The sequence below is a fragment of the Manis pentadactyla genome, chromosome X, assembly GCF_030020395.1.
Source record: "Manis pentadactyla isolate mManPen7 chromosome X, mManPen7.hap1, whole genome shotgun sequence".
Lineage (NCBI taxonomy): Eukaryota > Metazoa > Chordata > Mammalia > Pholidota > Manidae > Manis > Manis pentadactyla.
Genome location: NC_080038.1, coordinates 96,815,314 through 96,841,097, shown reverse-complemented (window position 1 = coordinate 96,841,097; position 25,784 = coordinate 96,815,314). Strand labels below are relative to the sequence as shown.

Here is a 25,784-nt window from a genome sequence, read left to right as displayed (position 1 = left end):
ATTCACAGTCATTCCCAGACCCTCACCGCAGTCTCCCCTGAACACTAGTCACTGCTGAACACTAGCCACTGCTAAGTGACCTAGAGTACATGAATGACAGACACCGGAGATATCTCAAGTGTCAGGATTAAATGAAAATTCCATCTATTGAGTCTCATTTTCATTAGTGGGAAAATAGGGAATTCTCTAATTTCTGAATGATTTATGTGTTACACCATGAAACTTCGGAATAGATTTTAAATGAGACATTTGAATGAAAAGCAGGTTAATCTGTGAAGTTACTAATTGCTAAGATTCATCTGAATTTGGGGTCTGCATAAAATCTGTCCTTTGAAGCCAGAATGAAAGCCACCCAGCTGTCTTCCATGAACATCTCATTCATCTGATGCCCAATACTATGAGTTCAGCCAGGAAGAAGATAGTGTTTACTTATCTAAAATGGTTATGATGAAAACACTGATCACCTCACTATGGACTGACTTTATCCATCAATTTATAAATCATATTGAAAGCACACTAGTTTTGTTTGTAAGGATGTTTTAAATTTTAATATGCTGTTTGAAAGCTGCTATTTCCTGTGCAATCTGAAGAAAATATTTTCATTGTGGTACAAATTAACCAAATTAATAAGGCTTCCCTATTAACTGGGAAATATTGTTTATTTTGTGTATATACTATATATATATAATATATATTTAAAGATTTTAATTCTTTTCTTCTCCAAGTGAAATAGCTTAATTGCATTTTCTGATTACAAAATAGTGCAGCTTGAGTCAATAAAAAAGGAAGGAAGGATGAAATACAACATAAATGATTCAAAAATATTCATAAAAACCTCACTACTACTTGGGTTTCCTTTTCTGCCACCAACCCCCCACCCTCCCAGTTTGGGTACAGAGACTGGATGTGGGAAGAGGTAGAAATTATGGAAGGCGGGCAGGACTTTCAGAGCCAAAGAACGGATAAGACATTTCCTCAAGAAGTGTAAGTGAACAGTAGACCCAGGGAAAGATGCTGCCCCTTCCTGTAATAAGAGAAAGGCAAACCTCAAACACCAGGGAGCCAGGGCCACTTCTGGTTTCTGGTATTGTTATAGGGAAAAGAGTGACAGGGCCTAGTGTGATTGGGGGAGGTACGGGGCAGGCTGGCGCCTGCCACACTGCTTGTGGGAGTGGAAATTGGGGGCCAGAGCTTACTGGTGACGTGAGTGTCACGTGACCAAGAGCTGCCTAGAGCCGAAGTCCTGCTAGTCCTCTTCGTCTGGGTACCAGCCCCACATTACTCTGCGAGGCGTGTGAAGGAAGAAGGAAACTACCCCTGGACAGCGCAGGTCGGTAGATCTAGGCTCGGCTTGGAGGGAGGTGGAGTGGGAGAGGGCCAAGAACGCCACGAGTCAGGTGCGAGCCGATCCGGGCTGAGTCCACTTCTCGCCCACTCTCTAAATACCGCCGCCCCCCGTCGTGCCCCTTTCAGTAGAGAGAACTGGCCGACTTCAGTGGGGGTGAGGGGAGTGAATGGCGGTTGCAGAGACTCCGAGGAAAGAAAGGTTCCACAACCAGGGCACTCGGGTTATGAGTGCTGCTTCGTCCACCAAGCACTCCGTCCCTTCGGTCCGCTGTCTGCAGGTTTGTAGGTCTGTTGGCTTGTAGGTCGCTGCAAAAGTCGCTGTTAGGAAGGGGCAAATTGCCTTGAGACCGTGCAGGTCAGTGTGGAGGCGTATGTACCCGGACTCTGGGTTGGGCTAGCGATGCGGTTCGCGGAGGAAGGAGGGCGGGGATCTGTGCGGGCCGGGTCCCAGTCGCCCTCTCCCGGCCGGGTCTCTCTCCGCACCCCCTCCCATTTCAGTGCAGCGAAAGGGGTGTGGCGGCCTTTGCTGGGGAAATGGCGGACACTGGGGGTGGGGGGGAAGCCCGCGTTAGGAAAGTCGGGAACGTGTGAGAAATATTTTAAACTCAAAAGGTCGAAAATTCAAAAGAGCCTATACTGAGACCTGTGTTCTCAGTGCTGATCCATGCCCTGTACTTTCAGTTCTCCAACGCTGACTAGCTGTCTTTCCATCTGTCCTTCTGCCAGGCCATCTGGCCATCACCACTGGGAAAGAAGCCCTGACAACAGAAGACAAGGGAAAAAGAAGGAATTCACCTGACTTTGGCAGAGGTTCGTGGGAGAAACTACCTGTGATTCCTGGGGGTGCCAGTGTGTGGGGCGACTATCTGAGGGTTAACCTCTCCCTGTCACCCTTCTGGCTGTCATAGCACAGCCCACCTCCTGCCCTTCCCTGTGGCGCATGAAAGACAAATGGCAGACCCTGAGAGCAGATAGAGCATAGCAGAAAAGAACAAAAAAATGCTTTATTAATAATCCTCCTGTCTCAGTCAGAACTCAGACTCCACTCTGATGAGCCGCAAACTTAAGCACAGCCCAAAGCCCTAATGCTATTTTTCACCCTTAGATTCATCACAACAGAGCCCCAGGAGCCTGGGGGAGGCTGAAGACATCTCCTTCCCACCATTACTCACTGCGGCCCTACGACTCTTCTTCAGTTGTTTAGAGCCAGACCCTCTCCTGTCCTGTCCCAAGGCTGGCACAGACTAGAGCATGGGCAGGGCTCGGGAAGTGGGTTGGATGGCAGCAGGACTGATGATTGGGGCTGGTGCCTGCTACTGTGTTTACAAACTAACCATAGGCAGAGATGACAGTGACAAGTTGGAGGAGGAGGAAGAGGAAGGGGAAGATGACCAAGAGTTGGATGAGGAGGAGCCCGAGATTTGGTTTGATTTCACAACTATGTCTCAGCCCTGGAGTGAGGATGGGGACTGGACTGAACCTGGGGCCCCTGATGGCACGGAGGACAGACCCACAGGTGGGGGAAAGGCCAACCGACCACGCTCAATAAAACAGCGCCCATTCCCCTATGAACATAAAAACACTTGGAGTGCTCAAAACTTTAAAAATGTCACTTGTGTTCTTGACCTCTCCAAGTGTCCTTTCATTCAGGGTAAAATATTGTTTGCTCAGCGCAAAGACGCTGGCTTTTCATTTATCCACGATGTCAGCAGTCATTGGGCCAGCCTCTCCATTGGGAACTGCATCCCCAGTCCCCACCCCGCTGTCAAGGAGAAGGCTTTGCATACCCTGGATAACTTGAACGCGGGGGCTGAAAATCAGGGCCAGATTAAGATGTACATCAGTGAAGTGTGTCGGGAGACTGTGTCACATTGCTGCAACTCATTTCTGCAGCAGGCCGGATTAAATTTGCTAATGAGCATGACAGTTATTAATAACATGCTTGCCAAGTCCGTTGCAGACTTGGAGTTTCCTTTGACACCAGAGGGAAGAGGATGCGCTGAGGTTCAGGGTTTCAAACCATTGACGGGTTTGTCTGAAAAGCCAGTCTTGGCAGGGGAATTGCTGGGTGCCCAAATGCTGCTGTCATTCATGTCCCTCTTTATCAGAATGGAAACAGACAGGTTCTGCCGGGCACCATGGCCTCTTAAGTGGCCATCCCGAACGGACTGGAACTGAACCCCCCCAAAAGCCGTTTGGTGAACACATGCCCACTTGTGCTCCCACTCAGACTCTGCAGTCTCAAAGATCCAGCCTCAGCCAATCGCCCCACCCTGGGGTGAAAGTCACACTTGCTAAGTGGAGGAGCACACTCTGTTTGGCCAGGCAAGGGCTCGAAGAGCTTTGAGTAGCTTCTTGGCGGTGCAGTCCGCAGGCAGTGCGCATTGACAACTACTCCCTTACAGCAGCCTTCTTCTTGTGGTAAAAGCGGTCATTTCAGCTGCCAGCTGCGGATACAGAGCATCATATTATAGCACCACGAGGGATGCCTTTCCTGTGCTGGCCTCCCTGTCTAAGCTGGACCGTTTCGTGGAGACCAGCTACATACCCGAGCTTGTGCTGAACATGCATTTGTTGCGGTTTCGGTTGAATTCTCTTTCATCTACTCTTTCTTCCATGTGAGCTGATGGACGACAAGCCTATTCTTCAAAAGAGTACACTCCCTTTCTATGTGCTGCACTGACTTGACCTCATCCACCCATGCCTACATGCGTATGTATCATCAATAAAGTCGTATGCTTTGATGGGCAAAAACGGGGCATGGAACGTGTCCTTGAACTTACAGTCTGCATGAAGAGAAAGACACAGAAACATGGTCAGCGCTAACTAACTGGGGCATCTGCTGCCTGACAGATGCACGCTTATCAGTGCTCACAGGAGGCAGAGGTAGAGGTGGGCTGCAGTGTTCAGGATGAGGCTCAGGGGGGCGCTGGGGGTGAGAGGTGAGGAGTGGGGGAGCGGAGGGGGCTTTGGTGGAATTAGGATGGCGTGTGGGAAGGACTGAAAGAGACAATACCCCTGAAGCAGGCGGCACAGTGCCTGGCGCCTGGTCCAGAGAAATGCCTCCAAGAAGCTGTCTTGCCTTGACTGCCAGCCTTGGGAGGAAGGTCAGTACCCTCGTGCTGACTAGCAGGGTGTCCACACACCCTTGGGGACCACTCAGCCACCCATCCTTGTGCATTTCATGCACGATTGTAGCAATAACGGTTGCCACTTGCTGAGTACCTTCTCTGTGTAGTTCTCTCTGTCCCGTGAAGCAGCTCTTAAACCTACAGGTGCAGGCGACCTCCCTTCCTTGGGATCCCAAGCCCAAATTCCTGGCAGGTGAGAAGGGCTGGCCCCTGCTTCCTTTGGGGGAGCCTCCGTTTTGCCCTACCCCGGGTACCTTCGGTGGGATCCAGGAAGGGGACAGTGGAGCCCTCCATGAACTCCCCGTGGGGGTGATAGGGCAGATGCTGAGGGTGCTTGGCAGGGCCGTGGCAGGTCCGCCCATCAGGAGACATCTCTGTTCCCCCTAACCAAGCTCCCTGCAGCCCTGGAGGGAAGGAAGAACCCAGCCCTGCGCACCGCCCCACTCCATGGATCTGGGCAACTCACTGTGCCACCCTCCTCCCAACATTTCCAGACCCCTGCCAGCAGGACTTGGCCCCTGCATCACCAAAGCCAGGTTCCCTGCATGTTTCTGGTGTGTCAAGCAGTGGTGCTCTTCCTCAAAGCCCCGGCCTACATGGTCCGCAAGAAGATTCCCTTGGGCAGTGGTGCTTCTGTGCCTCAGGGCCACTCCTGGTCTCCCTGGGATGCTGCTCTGGGCCATGGCGCCCAGGGCATCTGTGCTCTGGAAGTGCTCTGCCTTCTGACTGCTCTCCTCCATCCAGAGCATCGTGTTCTTTCTTTCTTCTCCCTTCTCCCAGAGTTTGGGCTGCAGGTGGGTTACGGCTCTGCTGCTGGCACCCATCGCCCCATGCCTTGGGCTGACTGGCAGGCTTGGGCACCTGCCAGGTCCCAGGGCCATCTCTGGGGAATCCTCCAACCTGGAATGGGGACGCTGCCTCTGCCCAGGCCCTGGCGGCTTGGATGGCCAGCAAGTGACTTGTGGTTGCTGCAACACCACACCCCCAGCAAGTCTCCTGCATCCCCGCCCCTTGCCCCCAGGGGGCTTTTTGTAAGCTCTGGGGCCCTGCCTTGTTTCCTGAGATCTGCTAATGCCACCACCCCTTTCTCCCAGGTGGGCTGGGCACTCTGCTTCCCAAGTAGGATTGCCCTGCAGACAGCGCTGTGTCTGCTTGTCCCAGTGGAGCCTGCTTGGCCAATGCTATCTTCAGCGACACATTATCGCTCAGCCCCTTTAATCTCAGCACCAAGGCAGAGGAAGCTCTCTCCCTCCTGGACCTGGGTCCCACATTAACATGCCCTGCCCACTCCCCTGCATGCTGCCCAATCCCCGTTCAAGTGGATTGTCCACCACTGGCAGTTGTCCACCGTCTGCCAGACAGGCACCTGGCACTTTCAGAGTCAGCACTTTGACACAGCTGACTCCCTACGCACAGAGGGAGGGGCCTCGGAGACTTTCTGCCCATCTCCTGAGCGACTCTGCCACAGGAAAGCCTGCAGGTTTGGAGAGTGTCTGCACGGGTGGTGGACTTGGCCCAAGCCCAGAGCCCCCTCTCCATTTGCTGGCACCACCCTCCCCAAAACACGCCCCGTGCCTGGAAGCTCGGGCCTCTGGCCTGCCCTTCATTCTTTGTTTGGTTGCTGTGCCCGCCAGGGCAGGAGCCCAGGTCCCGGTGGATTCTGCCTAGGGACCCGAGGGGAGTCGGGAGCATGCTTGCCCCTCAGGGCCTGATTCAGACATTCAGGGCACTGGAATCGCTATGGTGCCCCCTGCCACACTTAGCTCAAAATGAAACAGCCCGGGACCACCAGGCACAAAACTTACCTACCAGCCTGCTGCAGCTAACAGAGGGTTTTTTCTGGGCCTCCCCAGGGTAACCATTTGACAAGGTCATCAAAGCTTGAGCTTATCACACTCTGTGGGGAGGTGCCCTGCCTTGATGGGGCTGCCCCAGCCTAACCTGTCTCTTGTGTAAATCTGGAGCTGCCCCCACAGACTGCCTTTTGGCTCAGAAAGGCCCTGGTTTTGCTTCTTATTCATCTCGTGCTTACGTCTACATCTGGTGCCTGTAGGTGCCTGGCTTGCCCACTGACTCCCAGGGCCCTCCCCAGCCTGTACTTCTGGTGATTTTGTGATTTGGCAGCCCTCCCCCCAGTAAGCGCACACAAAGGTTGCAGACATGAAGCTTCTCAGCTGATCCTTCTGGTCTCAGAGTCTGCATCCTCACCGGACCCTCTGTGCCACTCTCAGAGCAGCTTCCATCACAATCCCCTCACTTGGAAGTGCCACCCATGGACAGGCGCAGCCCTCACCAAGTCACTCCCTGAGCCGCCAGGGCACCATTCAACTTAGAGCCTGACAGCTGTGGCGAGGACGGGCTCTCGCCTCCCTTCCAGGGGCCACCGGTTGGTCTAAGATGCAGATGGGCACTGCAGCACAGTGCAGCCCTGCAGAGGACTGACCCATCCCTTGTCTGCTGGGCATGCTGCACGCATCACCTCCCGCTCTGGCGCTTCCCTCCTCTCTTTGTCCATGGCCTCCTGTTCACCCTGCAGGCTCATTTCCCCTTCTTGCCACCTGGGTTTGTGTGTGGCTTGGGACATCCTTCCCCACTCCCCAATTACAAAGAGGGTCTCCTATACGGTTTGCCTATTCTTTCATACCTTTCCACGGAAAGGGTTGTCTCACAGACCTACTTGGGGTTTACTTTTGTGCAAGGGGGCCCCTGTGACCCAACCTTACTTCTTTCCCCAGAAGGATAACAGATCAGCCCCGCACCCTTCGTTCATCGCTCCCTTCTCACGCTACAGCGTGGCACACTCTGGGACCCTCAGGCAGCCAGCCCAGCCACCCCACTGTGGCTTTCTGGTAAAAAGTCCCTCCTGAGGCACACCTTTCCCCCAGGAACCTCTGGCTGATTTGGAGACCCTCAGCTCACTGGGTGGCCCATGGCAGGTGGCGTGTGTGTTGGTGCTTGTGAGCAGGCCTCTGCCCCAGGCACCATCTCAGGACATACTCTGGCCCACAGGGAACTTAGGAACTCTCACCCTGCCTACTTTAGCACCATGGGAAACCAGACACTGGTTTCTTCCCTCACCAAAGTTACGTTATTTGTCTGAGAACAAAGCAAGTTCAACTTACAGTGTTGTGTGTATTATCATAAAAATTATATACATTATAACATTATATACTCTCATATATGTGTTTACATTTTTTAATATTGTATAGATTATCTTTGTAATGATACACAAAAAATGCTTAGCATTTTTGCTTTGAGATAGATATACTGGTTTTACGTTGGTAAAGGTCAATAAAAGACTCATTTATCTTTTCCTGTCTTCTGTGCCTTTTGAGTTTTGTACACACACACACACACACACACATTCTAAAATAAATTTAATAGGAAACAATTATTGTTGGTTTGTATAAAAGCTTTTGGTGTATCATTGTCATTCTACAGTCAGTGTCTTTTTAGGTTAACTTTCTTATTAATTTTATGCACCCCTTTTCTATGACTTTTTAAGTGACAAACATAGTTTATAAATTATGGTAGTTTTATCTCTTTCTATTCAGTATTTTATAGCTTATTTCCTTTTTTTATGTCATCTCACTGTCAGGATCCTCCAAACGACAGTATTGATGATACAGTGCATACATTACTTTTTTCTTATAATAGTGTTCAATATTTCATTAGTAAGCTTGATGTTTGATGTTGGCTTTTAAATAATGTGTCATATGCTTATTTAATAGAATTTATAAAGCAGTAAAAATGATTGAACTAGATACCTATATATCAGTCTAGACAATTCTCAGAAACCTAAGGTTGAGTAAAATAAGCAATTAGTAGACAGGTATAATGCCATTTATGCAATTTTAAGCATATGAAAGAGCACTATATATTATTTTGAATACATATATTTATAGCAAAATTAAAAATGGAGACTGAAAGATGCACATCAATTTTACAGTATCAACTGTCTCTGGGAAGGGATGAAGGAATGTGACTAACAATATATGTAGCTTAGTTTGATCTATTAATAAAAATATTTTAAACAAATACAATAAAATGCTAATGTTTGTTGTTAATTATGGATTTGTATGTAGATCTTATTACTTTTCTCTATATTTCTCTTTTTTTTATTAAAAAGAAAGGTGTGCTGGATGCCCAATACAATTAATAAAAATAATATCCTGTCCTGGATATATTCTCAAGAAATTTTAGAATAATAGGAATTAAAAGGAGACCCTAAAATATTTTAAGGGTGTGGGAAAGTCATCTACAAATCAGACCAGCATCAGACTTCTTATTCATAATATTGGATGCTAAATGTCAATGTATAAATGCCTTCAAATCCTCAGAAAATATCTTTCTCTCTACTATTCTATTTTCAACATATTATCAAGTAGGTATGTGGTGGCAATATAAATATTCTCAGTCCTTTAGAAAGGTTGCCTGCTGGGGGACTTCTCTTAGGAAGTTATGTCATGTGCTCCAACAAAACAAGGTAGTAATCAAGTCAAAGATAAATACATAATCAAGAAAATGATAATTGCAACTTAGAAAAGTGATAAAGGTTAGTTCTAAGATGACGGCTAGACAGCAGGCCCAGCTAAACCAGACCAAAGTGGAGCAAGCTGACAGGATTTGGGTTAGTAAGTGAGCTCATGAACCAAAGGGGACTTGGTAAAATCTGTTGAGAGATCAGCCAAATCAGAGGCAAATATGGAGGAAAAATAATTAGAAGAACCTCTAAGAAAATGTTACAGAGTGGCTCCCAATGAACCATGCCTCCTTCTATCCATACCATTGTGTAGTCCCCTCCCACATTGACTCTGGACATGGCCATGTGATTTGCTTGGGCTACTTATAACATTAGCAAACATTGGCCCATGAAGAAGTTTGAACAGTGCATTTTCAGTGGAGCTTGCACTCTTCCTGCTCTGAAAGCACCATGTGTGGAAGTCCAGGCTAACCTGCTGCAGGATGAGACCATGTAGAATAAACATGAACTGTTCCAACTGAGGACTGCTACAAAGAGCTGTCAGATAAAGTATAGGACTCCCAGTTAAATTTGAATTTCAGGTGAACAGAAAACATTTTTCAATGTATGTTCCAAGTATTGCATGGGACATACTTACTTTAAAGAATTATTAATTATTTATCTGGAATTCAGCTTTAACTGAGAATTCCCTATTTCTGTTTGCTGTATCTGGCAACCCTAGCTATAGGAAAATCAGTCCCCAGCTGATTTTCCTGCTGATTCCTGCCATATAAATGACCTCAGGCAGGACTAGCAGAAGAACCCACCAGATAAGCCCAGTGCAAATTAATGAGCAAATAGGATGGCTGGTTTGAGCTACTGAGTTTTTTAGTGGTTTGTTATGCTGCAATAGACAACAGTTACACAAAACAAAACAAAAATGTGTACTTGCTCCAAATATGAAGCAAATTAAGATAGAGAGTTCAGCATTTGATGGAATATAAAGAAAAAGAATCTATTGAGTCTTGGATTTAGGAGCAGTATCCCTTAAGTGACTCAAGAGCATTGACCTTGGATTCCAGAACATTTCTAAGCAATTATAATGGGCTAGATTGAATCAAAAGCAAATCCCAGGTCTCTAGGGATCTTACCATGCCACATAGGATGGGCAAGCTTGAACTAGCTCCTCAGTTACTAATTAAATATTCCCAGAGTAAGATGTATTCATACCTTGATAAAATTGATTTATAATTTATACCTAGCTCTACTATGCCAGACAACAGTAGGTAAGTAGATCATGGCTGCATGGCTGACATAACAGTCTGAAGTGACCAAACAGGTATAAAGACAACCCTCCCATTCCTGAGAAAGACCTAGGTTGAACTTGTGAAAGCTCCTGAGGAAGCCAGGTAGTTTATCGTCAAAGGGGTGCCTTCATGGGGTCTAGAAAGCAAGGGGAGCTTGCCCCTCTAATGGAGAGAATGCTGCTGAGGTCTCAGCTTTATATAGCCATATGTCCATATCTATATATAGTAGGTTCCAGTTTACTTTCACGCTATGTTCAGAAACAACCAAGTATCCCATTAAAGCTTTCTGCTTTCAACTCTATACATGAAAAATCATGAACAGTATTTACATAATTGTAATTTTATAAGTGTTGCACATTGCTGAGCCAAACAATGTCTTCACCCTCAAGTCTATTTTGTAGAGTTTTAGTAAATGATTCACATATCACCTGTGGAGACAAGATTTCAAGTAAGCATGAGACTTAATAAAATTTAGGTGACAGAATGTGGGATATAGAAGAAGATGATAAAAGACAGAAGAAAAGATGGTAGAGCTGATATCCTCATTTATAAAGTGACAAGTAAGCCAATCCTGGTGGAAGTTTATAAGATAAAATAAAAGTTTATGTATGTCATTTAAAGTTAAATTTAGATACTTCGTTTTGACTGATTTTATGACCTGCTTCCTCCACAAGAAAGAAAGCATAATAAAGGGTATCAGTATCTTGCTTGTTACTGAATCTCAAACGTTTTGACTAATGCCTGGCATTAACAGTGGTGCTTAATAAATATTTGTTGAGTGTATGATTAAGCTATAATTATTAATAACACTATTGTTACTATATTACAAATATTGGGAATGAGAGGGCGGAGAAAGGATTGTAAGATAAATGAGCTAAAATGTTTTCATAGCAGAAGGTCATTAAGGGTACAAATATATTTTTGGCATTTTGATGACAACACCATAAATAACTTTTAGTCTTGGGACTAGTCACATTTTGGGCTAGGGGCTGTCCTGTGCATTGTAGGATCCCTGGCCTCTACCCACAAGATGCCAGTAAGCATCCTTGTCTTCAATTGTGACAACCAAAAATGTATCCAGACACTGACAAATGTCCTGCTTGGGGGGGTGGGTTTTGGAGGGGAAAATCAGCCCTGATTGAGAACCATATATCAGAGATACTAAAATCAGAGATGTTAAGAAAAGTTATTTAATGGACTTTAGAGAGCAGTATTGGGTCTAGGGAAGAACAGGAGGGGAAAATTATTTGTTTTTATCATAAACTCTATACTAATTGTTTAGCTATCATGTGCATGCATAGCTCTGAGAAATGTTAATGTTTTTTTAAAAAACATTAAGGAAGTGGAATCAATGGGACTTTGAGACAAGCTAGCAAAGTAAGATGAAGGAGAAGGAAGGAATCAACAATGACTAGGTTTTTGGCAGAGAAAACTAGGTGGATGGTGGTTGTGTTCACTGAGACAGGGAAGACAGGAGAGGGAAGAGTTTTGGTGTGGGACAAATGAATGATGACTCCAATTTCAAATATTTCAAACATTGAAACATCTATGGGATAAGCAGTCTGTGGACATCAAATAAATTAATCTTGAACCCAGGATATATATAGACTTGTGAGTCGTTAACATATAGGTGATAATTGAAGCCATGCTAGTGGATGAGATTCCTGGAAAGAGAAGAGACCTGAGATTAGGGCCTCACAATAGAAAGTGTGTAACATTCTAGTCTTTTTTTTACATCTGCGTTTTTAAAATTAATTTGGACCACATTGTAAATACTCTTTAACACATTTTTAAAACAAATTCCTCTTTGCAAACATAATGCACATCTATTTCCAAAATAAATAGATAAGCACAAACTCCTGTTCAGAACCAGAGTTGCAGCTTGAACACTAGCCAATCAAACTGAGTAGAAACTGAGCACTAATTATGAGAAAAGCAGACAGAAATTCAATAGTAAACAAAACAGGCACCATTCTTGGTTCAAGAGCTTACCATTTAGTGGGGAATGCAGGCAAAGGAAATGGAAACTACAATGGAGTGCAATGAATGCTAAGAAAATTAATCATGAAAAGCCACTTCAACTAGATGCAAAGAGATGTTATTTAAGCATCTTTTGTGTCATCCACTTTTCTCTTAATAGGCATAAACTCAGCTGCCAGGACAGGAAAAATCTCAGTTGTGTGTTCATTTGCTCCCCTGTGCTGCGTAGTAAGAAAGCACAGGAAAGCTGGCAGAGATCATGGAGTTATTTGCCTTTCTGGGCCTGACTAGAGGCTCTCTCCAAACCAGGCCTGGCAGTGTACTGGCTCTAACTCCTTCACAGAGAACATCTGCATGAATTTGTAAATTAGTTTTATGCTCAACAGTCTGTTCAGTTAATATTCCAGAAACTCTTTAGCTGTAATTCTATATTCTCAAGTCAGCCACTAGACAACACTGAATTCCAGAAAGGGAAGAGGCTATTTGTATATTTCTCTATTCCTTTTTATTAAAAAGTTGTGGTAAGAACACTTAAACGTAGGATCTACCCTCTTAACAATTTTGTGTGCTTCTTAAAAATCAGAAGCATGCACAAGTTGGCAGCAGGAACCACCATGGAATGGGAGATCCATAGTAAGAACCACAGAAAGATTGGGTCAAATAAGGAGTCACAGAGACAGTTCATATTTGCAGGAAGTAATCTGTACTCAAGGTAGCATTAGAGAGTAGTTTGCCGCTGAGCAACAAGGGGAAGGAGAGATTGCACTTTCAACTGTCCCACAGCTACCTCTTTCTAATGACTCAGGCCATAAAGAAAATTCTTAGTATCAGGGAAGACAATCCTGGCCCTTGTCCTAGATGAACATTCTGTAAATAACTGGTTCAGTAATACCTGATATCCTTCAAAATGGCACTGGCACAAGAGATAAACACAGGTAATGGACAAAGTAGAAAGGGGACCTGAAAAAGGCATGGCAGATAAACAAAACTCATCTAGAAGAAAGTAGATGAAAATTTGGCCAACAACTTCACCACAAATTAGAAAGTTTTAAGGAAGCAATTAAACAAGAGCTCAAGAAAGGGATGAACTGAAAAATGAGCTGTTAGGCCTCAGGGAAACTGTAAATGAAACTTAACACTCACAGAGATGAAGGCAAAAGTGACAGAAACATAGGGGAAAAAGACACTGTAGCAAAAGTCTAGCAATTGGTGTCAAATCCATGTAAATTTAGGACAAAGACTCAAATAAATGTGGTGATAAGCTTACAGAACAAATGTAATGGGGATAAACCTGGATGGAGTAGAAATGATATAACTGACAAGAACAGGGAGAGGAAAGAAAAAATAAGGTGAGAGGTAATATAAATATGTTGTTTTTGTATCCTTAGTAGCTGGGGTCAAAAGATACCATCTAAAGCAGACAAATCTGGCAATAGGGGTCTAGGCATATTGAGTGGTACAAAGATAAACACTAAGAAATATAATTGAATGAACTAAAAATGGGTGGATGAAAAGGGGAAAAGGAGAAGGGAAGAAAAATAAATATGTGTAAGTATTGAATCATTATATATAACATCAGGGTAAAATGGGGGGGAGGGAAACCCTAAACATCCACACATAGGGGAGGTCACTAAATAATTATGGCATATTTATGCAATAAAATCCTTTTTAGCTATAAACCAACAAACAATTCTTTGATGTAGTGATGTCAAAGGATTGGCAAGATTATTATGTGTGTGTGAATATATATACATGAAGATCTGTCTGGAATGGTGCGCAAGAAATTGATAACATTGCCCCCTATGGAGAAGAACTAGGTAGTGGTGACAGGTGAGAGGGAGATTTTTAATGTATACCTTTTGTTATCTTTTGAGTTTTGAACTACTAGGATGTTACTTATTTTTTAAAATAAAGTTTAAATTTAAGATAGAATGTAAAGAATTGGTTAACCTGTCTTCACCCAGGCTTGTGGCTATCATGTTGTGTGAGATGCCTGATATATGCTTTGTAGGGCCTCCTAACTCCACATACATCTCTCTTTGTTCTGGCCCTATGAGGACAGAAGCAAACATATGTCAGTGTCCTGGTTGCCCCACTGGTCCCCTGGCATTCCTGCCAATTCTTAACCCTGATCTGGTGCAGTCCCCTTAACATGTAACAGGGATGATGTTATAAAAATATTAAGCCAAACTATAAATGATTTCCCCTGTAAATAATGTTTTCATATAGCCCATTCACCATTAAGACTAAATAGGATTATAAACTCACGGAAAGAGAAGGTAGCTACTGCCTGTATCTGACTCAAGAAACTTGAGTTCACAAAGCTTATTTTTAAAACATAGCCACCAATTAAGAGATTCCCTAAATTCCAAAAGCTGCCACTATACATCAGGAAGCTGGCTTTTAAGACTCTGACCAGAAATCTTTGCTAGAAGCTGTAAGTTGTGGACCTAAAGGAAGTGTCCACAAGAAAAGTACTTTATGGAGGGAGAAAGAGGCAAAGAAGGAGGAACAGGCAACAGCATGTCTTCTGGATCAAATCAATGCCTAGATTGAATCCCTAGAAGAAGGTGGGTGTTAGAAATGACCAGGTCAGTTATTGGAAAATCTCAGCGCACTGAGGTTAATTTCCCACTTCCCAAAGAACAAGCTGCAAAAAGTGTGGGGTCTGACATGGGGCAGCCCAAGCGGCAGGGTGAGAAAGTCTGGAAGAGAAGGCTGGTGGGCACATCCCCTATTACCTCCATTGTTGCCTCCACATGCCCTCCCAAGTTGTGAGTCACCAAATCCATCTACTACACAATTTAAAGGACTGGATAGTGAAAAATACAGAATTCTGCATATATATATTTATGCATTGGCAATTGGACTTTGTGAGATGCAAATATTAATTCAGAGGGGAGTTGTGTGACATGATAATTTGGAATGCTTATTTGTGGTAATAACGTGAACCATCAAATTACCTTTCCTTTCTCCAAAATCATGCCATATTCAGATATTCAAGAACAAAGAACAATAGAATACTGATGTCTAGACTTAATGGAGACCTTGTCAGGGTTAAAGAAACATTACTGAATAAACCAGAAGAACCAGTTTGAACTACTCTACTGCCAGGGGAGAGGGAGCAAGAAGATAAAAGAATCGAGTGAAAGGAGTGTAAGGGTCTATAAGGAAAAGTTCTGGAAAAAGAGCATTTGTGGAACACTGTGGCTTAAGGCTTGGGCTTTACCTCTTCTGTCCTTTTTAGGAGTAATGGTGTATGGCACTTGACCATCCCACTTTTGTACTGCTGTTCCCAAAAGAGCAGAAATGACAGATATGTCCATTGTGCTGCCACATAGGATGAAGGCAGCAGAGTCGAAGTACCATAGTATTGTAGGAGAAGGTAAAGAGCATGCCTATTTACAAAAGCAACAAAAACAAAGAAAACATAGGAATAACCCCCAAAAGAAAGGTGAAAGTTCCTTATGAAGAAAATTTCAGTAAATGACAAAAAGGATCTAAATAAATGTGCTTTGCTGGGAAAACAGTAAAGATGCAAATACTTGTCAATTAATAAGTAAACATGGTGCACTTTAAAGAAAAGCATTAAAAAAGATTCTGCAGTAAATGATATTGGTATAATTAATTATATATTTAGAGAAAAATAATATACAAACTCTACTTCAAATGAAATGACACACACATGAAACTAGTAGAGTAGGGAAGGAGCTAATTCTAAAAAAGAAACTATATTTGTATTAGAGGTAAATAAATGCAAATGTTTCCTAATAACCTTGGTAAGTGAAAGACTTTCCTAAGTAAAATGAAAATATGAAAAGTCCAATAGGAAAACATTTCAAGAACAGAAAACTTAAAATTCCTGACTGATCAGATATACCAGCAAAAAAAATCAAGCCAAGGGTTGAGAAAACCATAGCAACCCATGAGGTCAACAAGTGACAATAAGCATACTTCATTTGTAACTAATAGCCACCAAATGGACTGTGCAACAAATCTATTAATAGAAAATGAACTTGTATTTTTCTCAGACAAATAACGTAACTTTGGTGAGGGAAGAAACCAGTGTCTGGTTTCCCATGGTGCTAAAGTAGGCAGGGTGAGAGTTCCTAAGTTCCCTGTGGGCCAGAGTATGTCCTGAGATGGTGCCTGGGGCAGAGGCCTGCTCACAAGCACCAACACACACGCCACCTGCCATGGGCCACCCAGTGAGCTGAGGGTCTCCAAATCAGCCAGAGGTTCCTGGGGGAAAGGTGTGCCTCAGGAGGGACTTTTTACCAGAAAGCCACAGTGGGGTGGCTGGGCTGGCTGCCTGAGGGTCCCAGAGTGTGCCACGCTGTAGCGTGAGAAGGGAGCGATGAACGAAGGGTGCGGGGCTGATCTGTTATCCTTCTGGGGAAAGAAGTAAGGTTGGGTCACAGGGGCCCCCTTGCACAAAAGTAAACCCCAAGTAGGTCTGTGAGACAACCCTTTCCGTGGAAAGGTATGAAAGAATAGGCAAACCGTATAGGAGACCCTCTTTGTAATTGGGGAGTGGGGAAGGATGTCCCAAGCCACACACAAACCCAGGTGGCAAGAAGGGGAAATGAGCCTGCAGGGTGAACAGGAGGCCATGGACAAAGAGAGGAGGGAAGCGCCAGAGCGGGAGGTGATGCGTGCAGCATGCCCAGCAGACAAGGGATGGGTCAGTCCTCTGCAGGGCTGCACTGTGCTGCAGTGCCCATCTGCATCTTAGACCAACCGGTGGCCCCTGGAAGGGAGGCGAGAGCCCGTCCTCGCCACAGCTGTCAGGCTCTAAGTTGAATGGTGCCCTGGCGGCTCAGGGAGTGACTTGGTGAGGGCTGCGCCTGTCCATGGGTGGCACTTCCAAGTGAGGGGATTGTGATGGAAGCTGCTCTGAGAGTGGCACAGAGGGTCCGGTGAGGATGCAGACTCTGAGACCAGAAGGATCAGCTGAGAAGCTTCATGTCTGCAACCTTTGTGTGCGCTTACTGGGGGGAGGGCTGCCAAATCACAAAATCACCAGAAGTACAGGCTGGGGAGGGCCCTGGGAGTCAGTGGGCAAGCCAGGCACCTACAGGCACCAGATGTAGACGTAAGCACGAGATGAATAAGAAGCAAAACCAGGGCCTTTCTGAGCCAAAAGGCAGTCTGTGGGGGCAGCTCCAGATTTACACAAGAGACAGGTTAGGCTGGGGCAGCCCCATCAAGGCAGGGCACCTCCCCACAGAGTGTGATAAGCTCAAGCTTTGATGACCTTGTCAAATGGTTACCCTGGGGAGGCCCAGAAAAAACCCTCTGTTAGCTGCAGCAGGCTGGTAGGTAAGTTTTGTGCCTGGTGGTCCCGGGCTGTTTCATTTTGAGCTAAGTGTGGCAGGGGGCACCATAGCGATTCCAGTGCCCTGAATGTCTGAATCAGGCCCTGAGGGGCAAGCATGCTCCCGACTCCCCTCGGGTCCCTAGGCAGAATCCACCGGGACCTGGGCTCCTGCCCTGGCGGGCACAGCAACCAAACAAAGAATGAAGGGCAGGCCAGAGGCCCGAGCTTCCAGGCACGGGGCGTGTTTTGGGGAGGGTGGTGCCAGCAAATGGAGAGGGGGCTCTGGGCTTGGGCCAAGTCCACCACCCGTGCAGACACTCTCCAAACCTGCAGGCTTTCCTGTGGCAGAGTCGCTCAGGAGATGGGCAGAAAGTCTCCGAGGCCCCTCCCTCTGTGCGTAGGGAGTCAGCTGTGTCAAAGTGCTGACTCTGAAAGTGCCAGGTGCCTGTCTGGCAGACGGTGGACAACTGCCAGTGGTGGACAATCCACTTGAACGGGGATTGGGCAGCATGCAGGGGAGTGGGCAGGGCATGTTAATGTGGGACCCAGGTCCAGGAGGGAGAGAGCTTCCTCTGCCTTGGTGCTGAGATTAAAGGGGCTGAGCGATAATGTGTCGCTGAAGATAGCATTGGCCAAGCAGGCTCCACTGGGACAAGCAGACACAGCGCTGTCTGCAGGGCAATCCTACTTGGGAAGCAGAGTGCCCAGCCCACCTGGGAGAAAGGGGTGGTGGCATTAGCAGATCTCAGGAAACAAGGCAGGGCCCCAGAGCTTACAAAAAGCCCCCTGGGGGCAAGGGGCGGGGATGCAGGAGACTTGCTGGGGGTGTGGTGTTGCAGCAACCACAAGTCACTTGCTGGCCATCCAAGCCGCCAGGGCCTGGGCAGAGGCAGCGTCCCCATTCCAGGTTGGAGGATTCCCCAGAGATGGCCCTGGGACCTGGCAGGTGCCCAAGCCTGCCAGTCAGCCCAAGGCATGGGGCGATGGGTGCCAGCAGCAGAGCCGTAACCCACCTGCAGCCCAAACTCTGGGAGAAGGGAGAAGAAAGAAAGAACACGATGCTCTGGATGGAGGAGAGCAGTCAGAAGGCAGAGCACTTCCAGAGCACAGATGCCCTGGGCGCCATGGCCCAGAGCAGCATCCCAGGGAGACCAGGAGTGGCCCTGAGGCACAGAAGCACCACTGCCCAAGGGAATCTTCTTGCGGACCATGTAGGCCGGGGCTTTGAGGAAGAGCACCACTGCTTGACACACCAGAAACATGCAGGGAACCTGGCTTTGGTGATGCAGGGGCCAAGTCCTGCTGGCAGGGGTCTGGAAATGTTGGGAGGAGGGTGGCACAGTGAGTTGCCCAGATCCATGGAGTGGGGCGGTGCGCAGGGCTGGGTTCTTCCTTCCCTCCAGGGCTGCAGGGAGCTTGGTTAGGGGGAACAGAGATGTCTCCTGATGGGCGGACCTGCCACGGCCCTGCCAAGCACCCTCAGCATCTGCCCTATCACCCCCACGGGGAGTTCATGGAGGGCTCCACTGTCCCCTTCCTGGATCCCACCGAAGGTACCCGGGGTAGGGCAAAACGGAGGCTCCCCCAAAGGAAGCAGGGGCCAGCCCTTCTCACCTGCCAGGAATTTGGGCTTGGGATCCCAAGGAAGGGAGGTCGCCTGCACCTGTAGGTTTAAGAGCTGCTTCACGGGACAGAGAGAACTACACAGAGAAGGTACTCAGCAAGTGGCAACCGTTATTGCTACAATCGTGCATGAAATGCACAAGGATGGGTGGCTGAGTGGTCCCCAAGGGTGTGTGGACACCCTGCTAGTCAGCACGAGGGTACTGACCTTCCTCCCAAGGCTGGCAGTCAAGGCAAGACAGCTTCTTGGAGGCATTTCTCTGGACCAGGCGCCAGGCACTGTGCCGCCTGCTTCAGGGGTATTGTCTCTTTCAGTCCTTCCCACACGCCATCCTAATTCCACCAAAGCCCCCTCCGCTCCCCCACTCCTCACCTCTCACCCCCAGCGCCCCCCTGAGCCTCATCCTGAACACTGCAGCCCACCTCTACCTCTGCCTCCTGTGAGCACTGATAAGCGTGCATCTGTCAGGCAGCAGATGCCCCAGTTAGTTAGCGCTGACCATGTTTCTGTGTCTTTCTCTTCATGCAGACTGTAAGTTCAAGGACACGTTCCATGCCCCGTTTTTGCCCATCAAAGCATACGACTTTATTGATGATACATACGCATGTAGGCATGGGTGGATGAGGTCAAGTCAGTGCAGCACATAGAAAGGGAGTGTACTCTTTTGAAGAATAGGCTTGTCGTCCATCAGCTCACATGGAAGAAAGAGTAGATGAAAGAGAATTCAACCGAAACCGCAACAAATGCATGTTCAGCACAAGCTCGGGTATGTAGCTGGTCTCCACGAAACGGTCCAGCTTAGACAGGGAGGCCAGCACAGGAAAGGCATCCCTCGTGGTGCTATAATATGATGCTCTGTATCCGCAGCTGGCAGCTGAAATGACCGCTTTTACCACAAGAAGAAGGCTGCTGTAAGGGAGTAGTTGTCAATGCGCACTGCCTGCGGACTGCACCGCCAAGAAGCTACTCAAAGCTCTTCGAGCCCTTGCCTGGCCAAACAGAGTGTGCTCCTCCACTTAGCAAGTGTGACTTTCACCCCAGGGTGGGGCAATTGGCTGAGGCTGGATCTTTGAGACTGCAGAGTCTGAGTGGGAGCACAAGTGGGCATGTGTTCACCAAACGGCTTTTGGGGGGGTTCAGTTCCAGTCCGTTCGGGATGGCCACTTAAGAGGCCATGGTGCCCGGCAGAACCTGTCTGTTTCCATTCTGATAAAGAGGGACATGAATGACAGCAGCATTTGGGCACCCAGCAATTCCCCTGCCAAGACTGGCTTTTCAGACAAACCCGTCAATGGTTTGAAACCCTGAACCTCAGCGCATCCTCTTCCCTCTGGTGTCAAAGGAAACTCCAAGTCTGCAACGGACTTGGCAAGCATGTTATTAATAACTGTCATGCTCATTAGCAAATTTAATCCGGCCTGCTGCAGAAATGAGTTGCAGCAATGTGACACAGTCTCCCGACACACTTCACTGATGTACATCTTAATCTGGCCCTGATTTTCAGCCCCCGCGTTCAAGTTATCCAGGGTATGCAAAGCCTTCTCCTTGACAGCGGGGTGGGGACTGGGGATGCAGTTCCCAATGGAGAGGCTGGCCCAATGACTGCTGACATCGTGGATAAATGAAAAGCCAGCGTCTTTGCGCTGAGCAAACAATATTTTACCCTGAATGAAAGGACACTTGGAGAGGTCAAGAACACAAGTGACATTTTCATTATCTTGAGAATCACAAAAAAGTCATCAGTTTCATTAAGGAAAAGGTGATTTTTCTTTATTGGGATGGCTTCCTCTTTAGGAGGCCCTGGGTTCTTACTGGCTATTCAGCCTCATACCCATTCAGCCTCATACCTAGCAATTTGCCTTTCCTGGATCTTTAACTAAACTCAGAACCCTTGCCTTTCTTACTGAACTCTCTATTCTTCTGGTGTTTTCTTACTGTGGTTGTACCCGCCTCTGATTAGTAGGTGAAGACTGCAGGAACTTCAAGCCCTGACCTCCAGACTTGTTTTCATGAAATTACCAATTTGAGCACATCCTACATTTACGACAAGTCACCAAAGGCTCCCACTCTTGAAAAAGCCTTGCAGTTCTGGTGCTCTGGGAAGGAGATTGTTGGATGTTCTCTTCCCACACACACACTGCACTCTCTTCCTGCATTGGTACTTGGGGCAATGCAAGTACACAGAGCTTCCATCTGAGTCTCTGCAGATAGATATGTCAACCCTGAGGATACAAGGGTATCAGTACTTCTGTTTCCTGATTTAATGTCTTCGTTTTCATGTTTCTCCTCTTTACCTCCCTTAACCTCATTCCCAGTGTTTTCTCAGAGGTACATTTGACTTTTCCAGCACCAAAGTAAGAGGGGAGGAGAACAAAGACTGGGAAAGGGAAAGGTTGAGTTGCCTCTAGACCCTGCATTCTGACTCTGAACTCCATCTCTATCTGCACCCCTTATCTCCAGGACATCACACTGTGTGTGAAGCAGTTTCCTTCCTTCCTTGCCTGGATTTATGTCTACAGGTAGACAGAGAAGAGAGAATGGAAGCTGGTAGATGTACTGTCACGTAAGTGTCTTCTCTGCAGAGTGAGAAATCTAGTTTCCAAATGTCTTCCATTTTCGTCTCAGGCACATCCTCCACTGTGCCCTCCAAATACTTTCATCACCCCGACCCTCCCCGACAAATGCCCGTTTTCCATTCGCCTGTCCCGCAGCCACTCTCTTGACCTCTTTCTCTCCCTTCAAATGCCCATTTTTCTGTTCTTTCCACTCAAGAGATATTAACGTTGCTTTTCCAGAGCCAGAAAAGATTGGAATTAAGTAATGCTTTTCTGAAGACGGGATAGGAATGGGAGCGTGGGTTCTGGTTTTGCGCTTACCTCTACCACCACCTTGTGACCAGCTCAAGACCCCACATTTCTTTGAAGGAATGTTAATTTCAGTTTCTACTAAATTTCCGGCAAGGTTTTCCTCTTCCTTTCTCCTGGGTTGTGCTGCCCCCTACAGATACACAAGCAAACCAATAGGCAAGGATTGCCAAGCATACTGCTAGGCGGTAGTCCATAGTTCCTACTTTCTATTGATTGAGGACTCTGTCAAAAGACTCTCACCTCTCACTCCAGGATCCTAGCATGACCTTCCCTCCACCCCAACCACATGCACCATTTAGAGAACTAAAATAAGCTGGTGGGTACCTGGGAGTGTAGACAAATCTGATTCTGCCCCTTTAATCACTGCCCTACCCCTGACCATACAATTCCCCAAGCAATGTTCACTCTCCCACCAACCTGCACTTAACCAAAGCAGTTTCTTCACTAGGCTACAAACATATCTCTCTAAGCCCACAGGGAGCTAATGGTTGGACCAAAAAGACCACCTCTCCACTATTCTTGGTTGCCTGACATACATGTCACCAAAAAGCCATGATCCCCAAGTTCCCCTCCCATCAGCACTAATGCCAGAGTGTGCCCTCCTTTCCCCCTTTCTCCCAGTACACCAGACATTTCACTCACTTTTTTCTTTGCAAATCCTAGAAGCCAAAAGAAAATTCTTTTCCATTTTGTTAAAATTTGCCTTCCTCTAATTTCCAGGGAAGGAATCTATCTTCACCTGGAGCAACTATTTTTCTTGTTATACTTCTCTGTCTTCTCTTAGAATACAGGGCAACAGCTCATCTTTTCACTTCCCCTTCTCTCAGCGACTAATACCAATCATCTTTCTTGGATCCACGAGAAAGCAGAATGCAAGAAATAAGGCATTCAGAGAAAGATTTTGAAATATTTATTGATTGATTTGCTCATTTTTTTTCAAAATACTTGCTTTTAAAAAATGATTTGTACATGATTTTATATGTACAGGGAGTTTTCTGGAGTGATGTTTGCCAAAATGTCACCACTGGTTATTCCAAGGATGAGATTCAAGGCAGAACACATTCTGGCTGCAGTGGTACATGTTAACGTCACTGGGACATGGAGATGAACAGATCTGTCTCTTAAACAAGATAACCTGGCTTTCCACACAAGCCCTGACAAGGCAGAATTTAGCTTGCTGAGTTCACCACATTCCAGGCTCCAAATCTTAATTTTTGTCTTCAGATAAAAAATAAGCACAACCTTATACATAACAGAAATGCCTATAAATGTTCACCAAAAGACTTGTATAAGAATGCTCATAGTAGCACTATTTATAATTGCTCCAAACTGGAAACACCCCAAATACCCATCAATAGTAGAATGGGTAAATAAAATACATCCATAAATGGGGTTTATATTCACTAATGACAATGAATATCATACATGCAACAGTGTGGGTTAATCACACAATACGAGCAAAAGAAAACAGATGCAAGGGTATATGTTGTGTGATCCATTTACATAAAGCTTAAGAAACATACAAAACTATGATGTCTGAAGTCAGAATAGTAGTTACCTTGGAATGCATTATTGACTAGATGGGGGCATGGGAAAAGCTTCCATTGTGCTATTAATATTTTGTTTCTTGCTCACTTTGTGAAAATTTATTGAGCTAAAGACTTGGGATTTCTCTACTTTTATGTATATATGGTATACTTTAACAAAAATTGATCAAAAGGCCCCAACAGTTAGTGAAGTGGTAGGTGAGTAAATGAAACTAATGCTCCTGCTGATCTGGGGAAGCTGGACAAAATGCTTTTTTTAAATTTACCTGAAAGCACTAGAGAGCCAACAAAATACTGAAGAATAGGTGGTTCAAAAAGGAATGCAGGAAGTTGAGTTTAATGTTAGGGCCACTTTTCCCAAAGGAGCATTTGCAGTTATAGAGGGGTCTATTGGGAGGCTGTACAGAGTTCTGTATACCTCTGGAAGGTATAGAGACACATATTAGAATCCAAATTTTGCCAAGTAGTGTACCTCGCAAAGCCCAATGCTTTTGTATTGTGATGGTGAAAGAGCTGTACTTCAGAGTCAGCATGAGCAAGAGGTAGACAGGCTTTTACAAGGATTTCAGTTTAACTTTGAACAATCTCAGTCACTAGAAATTAAGGTAATGCCAGTGTATTAATGTCCTAGGTCCTAGCAGACAAATACAGTAAATTCTGTTTGGAAAGAAATAACATCAGCATCAAGTTATTTCTGAAGTTTTGCAAAATACAGTATCTGGCACACAATAGAAAACAACCAAGTATACAAGAAGACAAGGCAAAATTAACAAAAGCCATCAGAAATGACAGACAATAGAAAAAGATTTGTGGGGGTGGGTCTCAGTTATTAGAGTCATCAGACATAGATTTAAAATAAACATGTTTTCTATGCTTAAGGAGAAAAAGGACAACATAGAGAATATCTGCAGATAAATGGAAACTATAAAAAAGTATAAAACAGAAGTTCTAGAACTGAAAAACAGAATAATCACAATTAAGAACTGAATGGATAAATTTAACAGCAGAGTAGATAAAGATAAAAAAGAAAATTATTGACCAGGAGGGTAGATTGGAAGACATTACCCACAATGGATCCCAGAGTCACAGAAGGGTGAATAAGTAGCAGTGGGTAAGAGACAGAAAATACAGAGAGAAGGTTTAATGTAGGTATACTTGAAATTCAGGAAGAGAGAGGGAAGGAATGAAGCAAAAATAATATCTGAAGAAATAATGGTTGAAAATGTTCTGAACTTTCCAAAATACCAAGACACATATTCAAGAAGCCCTTCAAATCACAAGCAAGACAAATTTTAGAAAGTTATATCTATTCACATTATAGTAAAACTACTGAAAACCAAAGACAAGGGAAATATCTTAAGATTAGCCATAAAACAAAAATCTCAGATTACCTTCAAAAGAGCAACAATTAGACTGGTAGCTAACATCTCAACAGGAAAATATGGAAGTCAGACAATGAAAGAATATTCCTAAAATGCTGAGAGAGCATTAATGCCAAATTAGATTTATATACTTGTAGACAATATCCTTCACCCATATAGGTGAAAGAAAGGCATTCTCAGGCAAAAAATTATCACTAGCAAATTCCTAATAGAAGAAATAATAAAAGTTGTTCTTCAAGCAGAATGGAAATTTATCTTCCTATGCAGCAAGAAGAAAAGAAGCAAAAAGGAAAGAGTAAATATGTGAGTAGATCTAAACAGTTATTGACTATACAAAATAAAGATAAGAATGGCAAAATATTGAAATATAGAGAGAAATAGGTTGAAAATATATAGAAAGTTGGAATACATGACAGCAATGGAATGTAAATAGTGGTGAGGATAAGTAGGGTTAGGGTTTTAAGTCCTGTGAGTTGTCTAGGAAGACAGTAAAAGGACCAATTCTTAGTAGACTTTGAAAAATGTAGAATGTATATTGCAATTTATAGGGTAATCACTAAACAATAGTAAATTAGTACAATTTTCAAGCTAATAGAGGAAAATGGAATGATTTTAAAAATTCAATAAATCCAAAAAAGATAAGAAAGAAATTAAAACATAGAGTAGGCCAGTAAAATAGAAAGCACAGAATAAGATAAGAGATGAAGCCCTAAATGTATTAGGTATTACATTACATAAAAACAGACTAAATGCTTCAATTGAAACATAAATATTGCAAGATTGGGTGAAATTAACAAAAATGAAAAGTAAAAATATA

The 25,784-nt window shown here is 45.2% G+C and overlaps 1 protein-coding gene and 1 pseudogene across 1 annotated transcript; one reads left to right on the top strand and one right to left on the bottom strand.

The window, feature by feature from the left end:
• The first annotated feature begins 1,339 nt into the window (after positions 1 to 1,339).
• On the top strand, positions 1,340 to 4,101 carry LOC118936040 (protein ARMCX6-like). The gene is given in 4 exon segments (XM_036932778.2): positions 1,340 to 1,702; positions 2,029 to 2,157; positions 2,453 to 3,451; positions 3,454 to 4,101. Coding segments are annotated over 2 exon segments (897 nt in total). The 5' UTR covers positions 1,340 to 1,702; positions 2,029 to 2,157; positions 2,453 to 2,598; the 3' UTR covers positions 3,498 to 4,101.
• A 15,630-nt stretch (positions 4,102 to 19,731) lies between these two features.
• On the bottom strand, positions 19,732 to 22,301 carry LOC118936063 (protein ARMCX6-like; annotated as a pseudogene).
• Between the last annotated feature and the right edge of the window lie 3,483 nt (positions 22,302 to 25,784).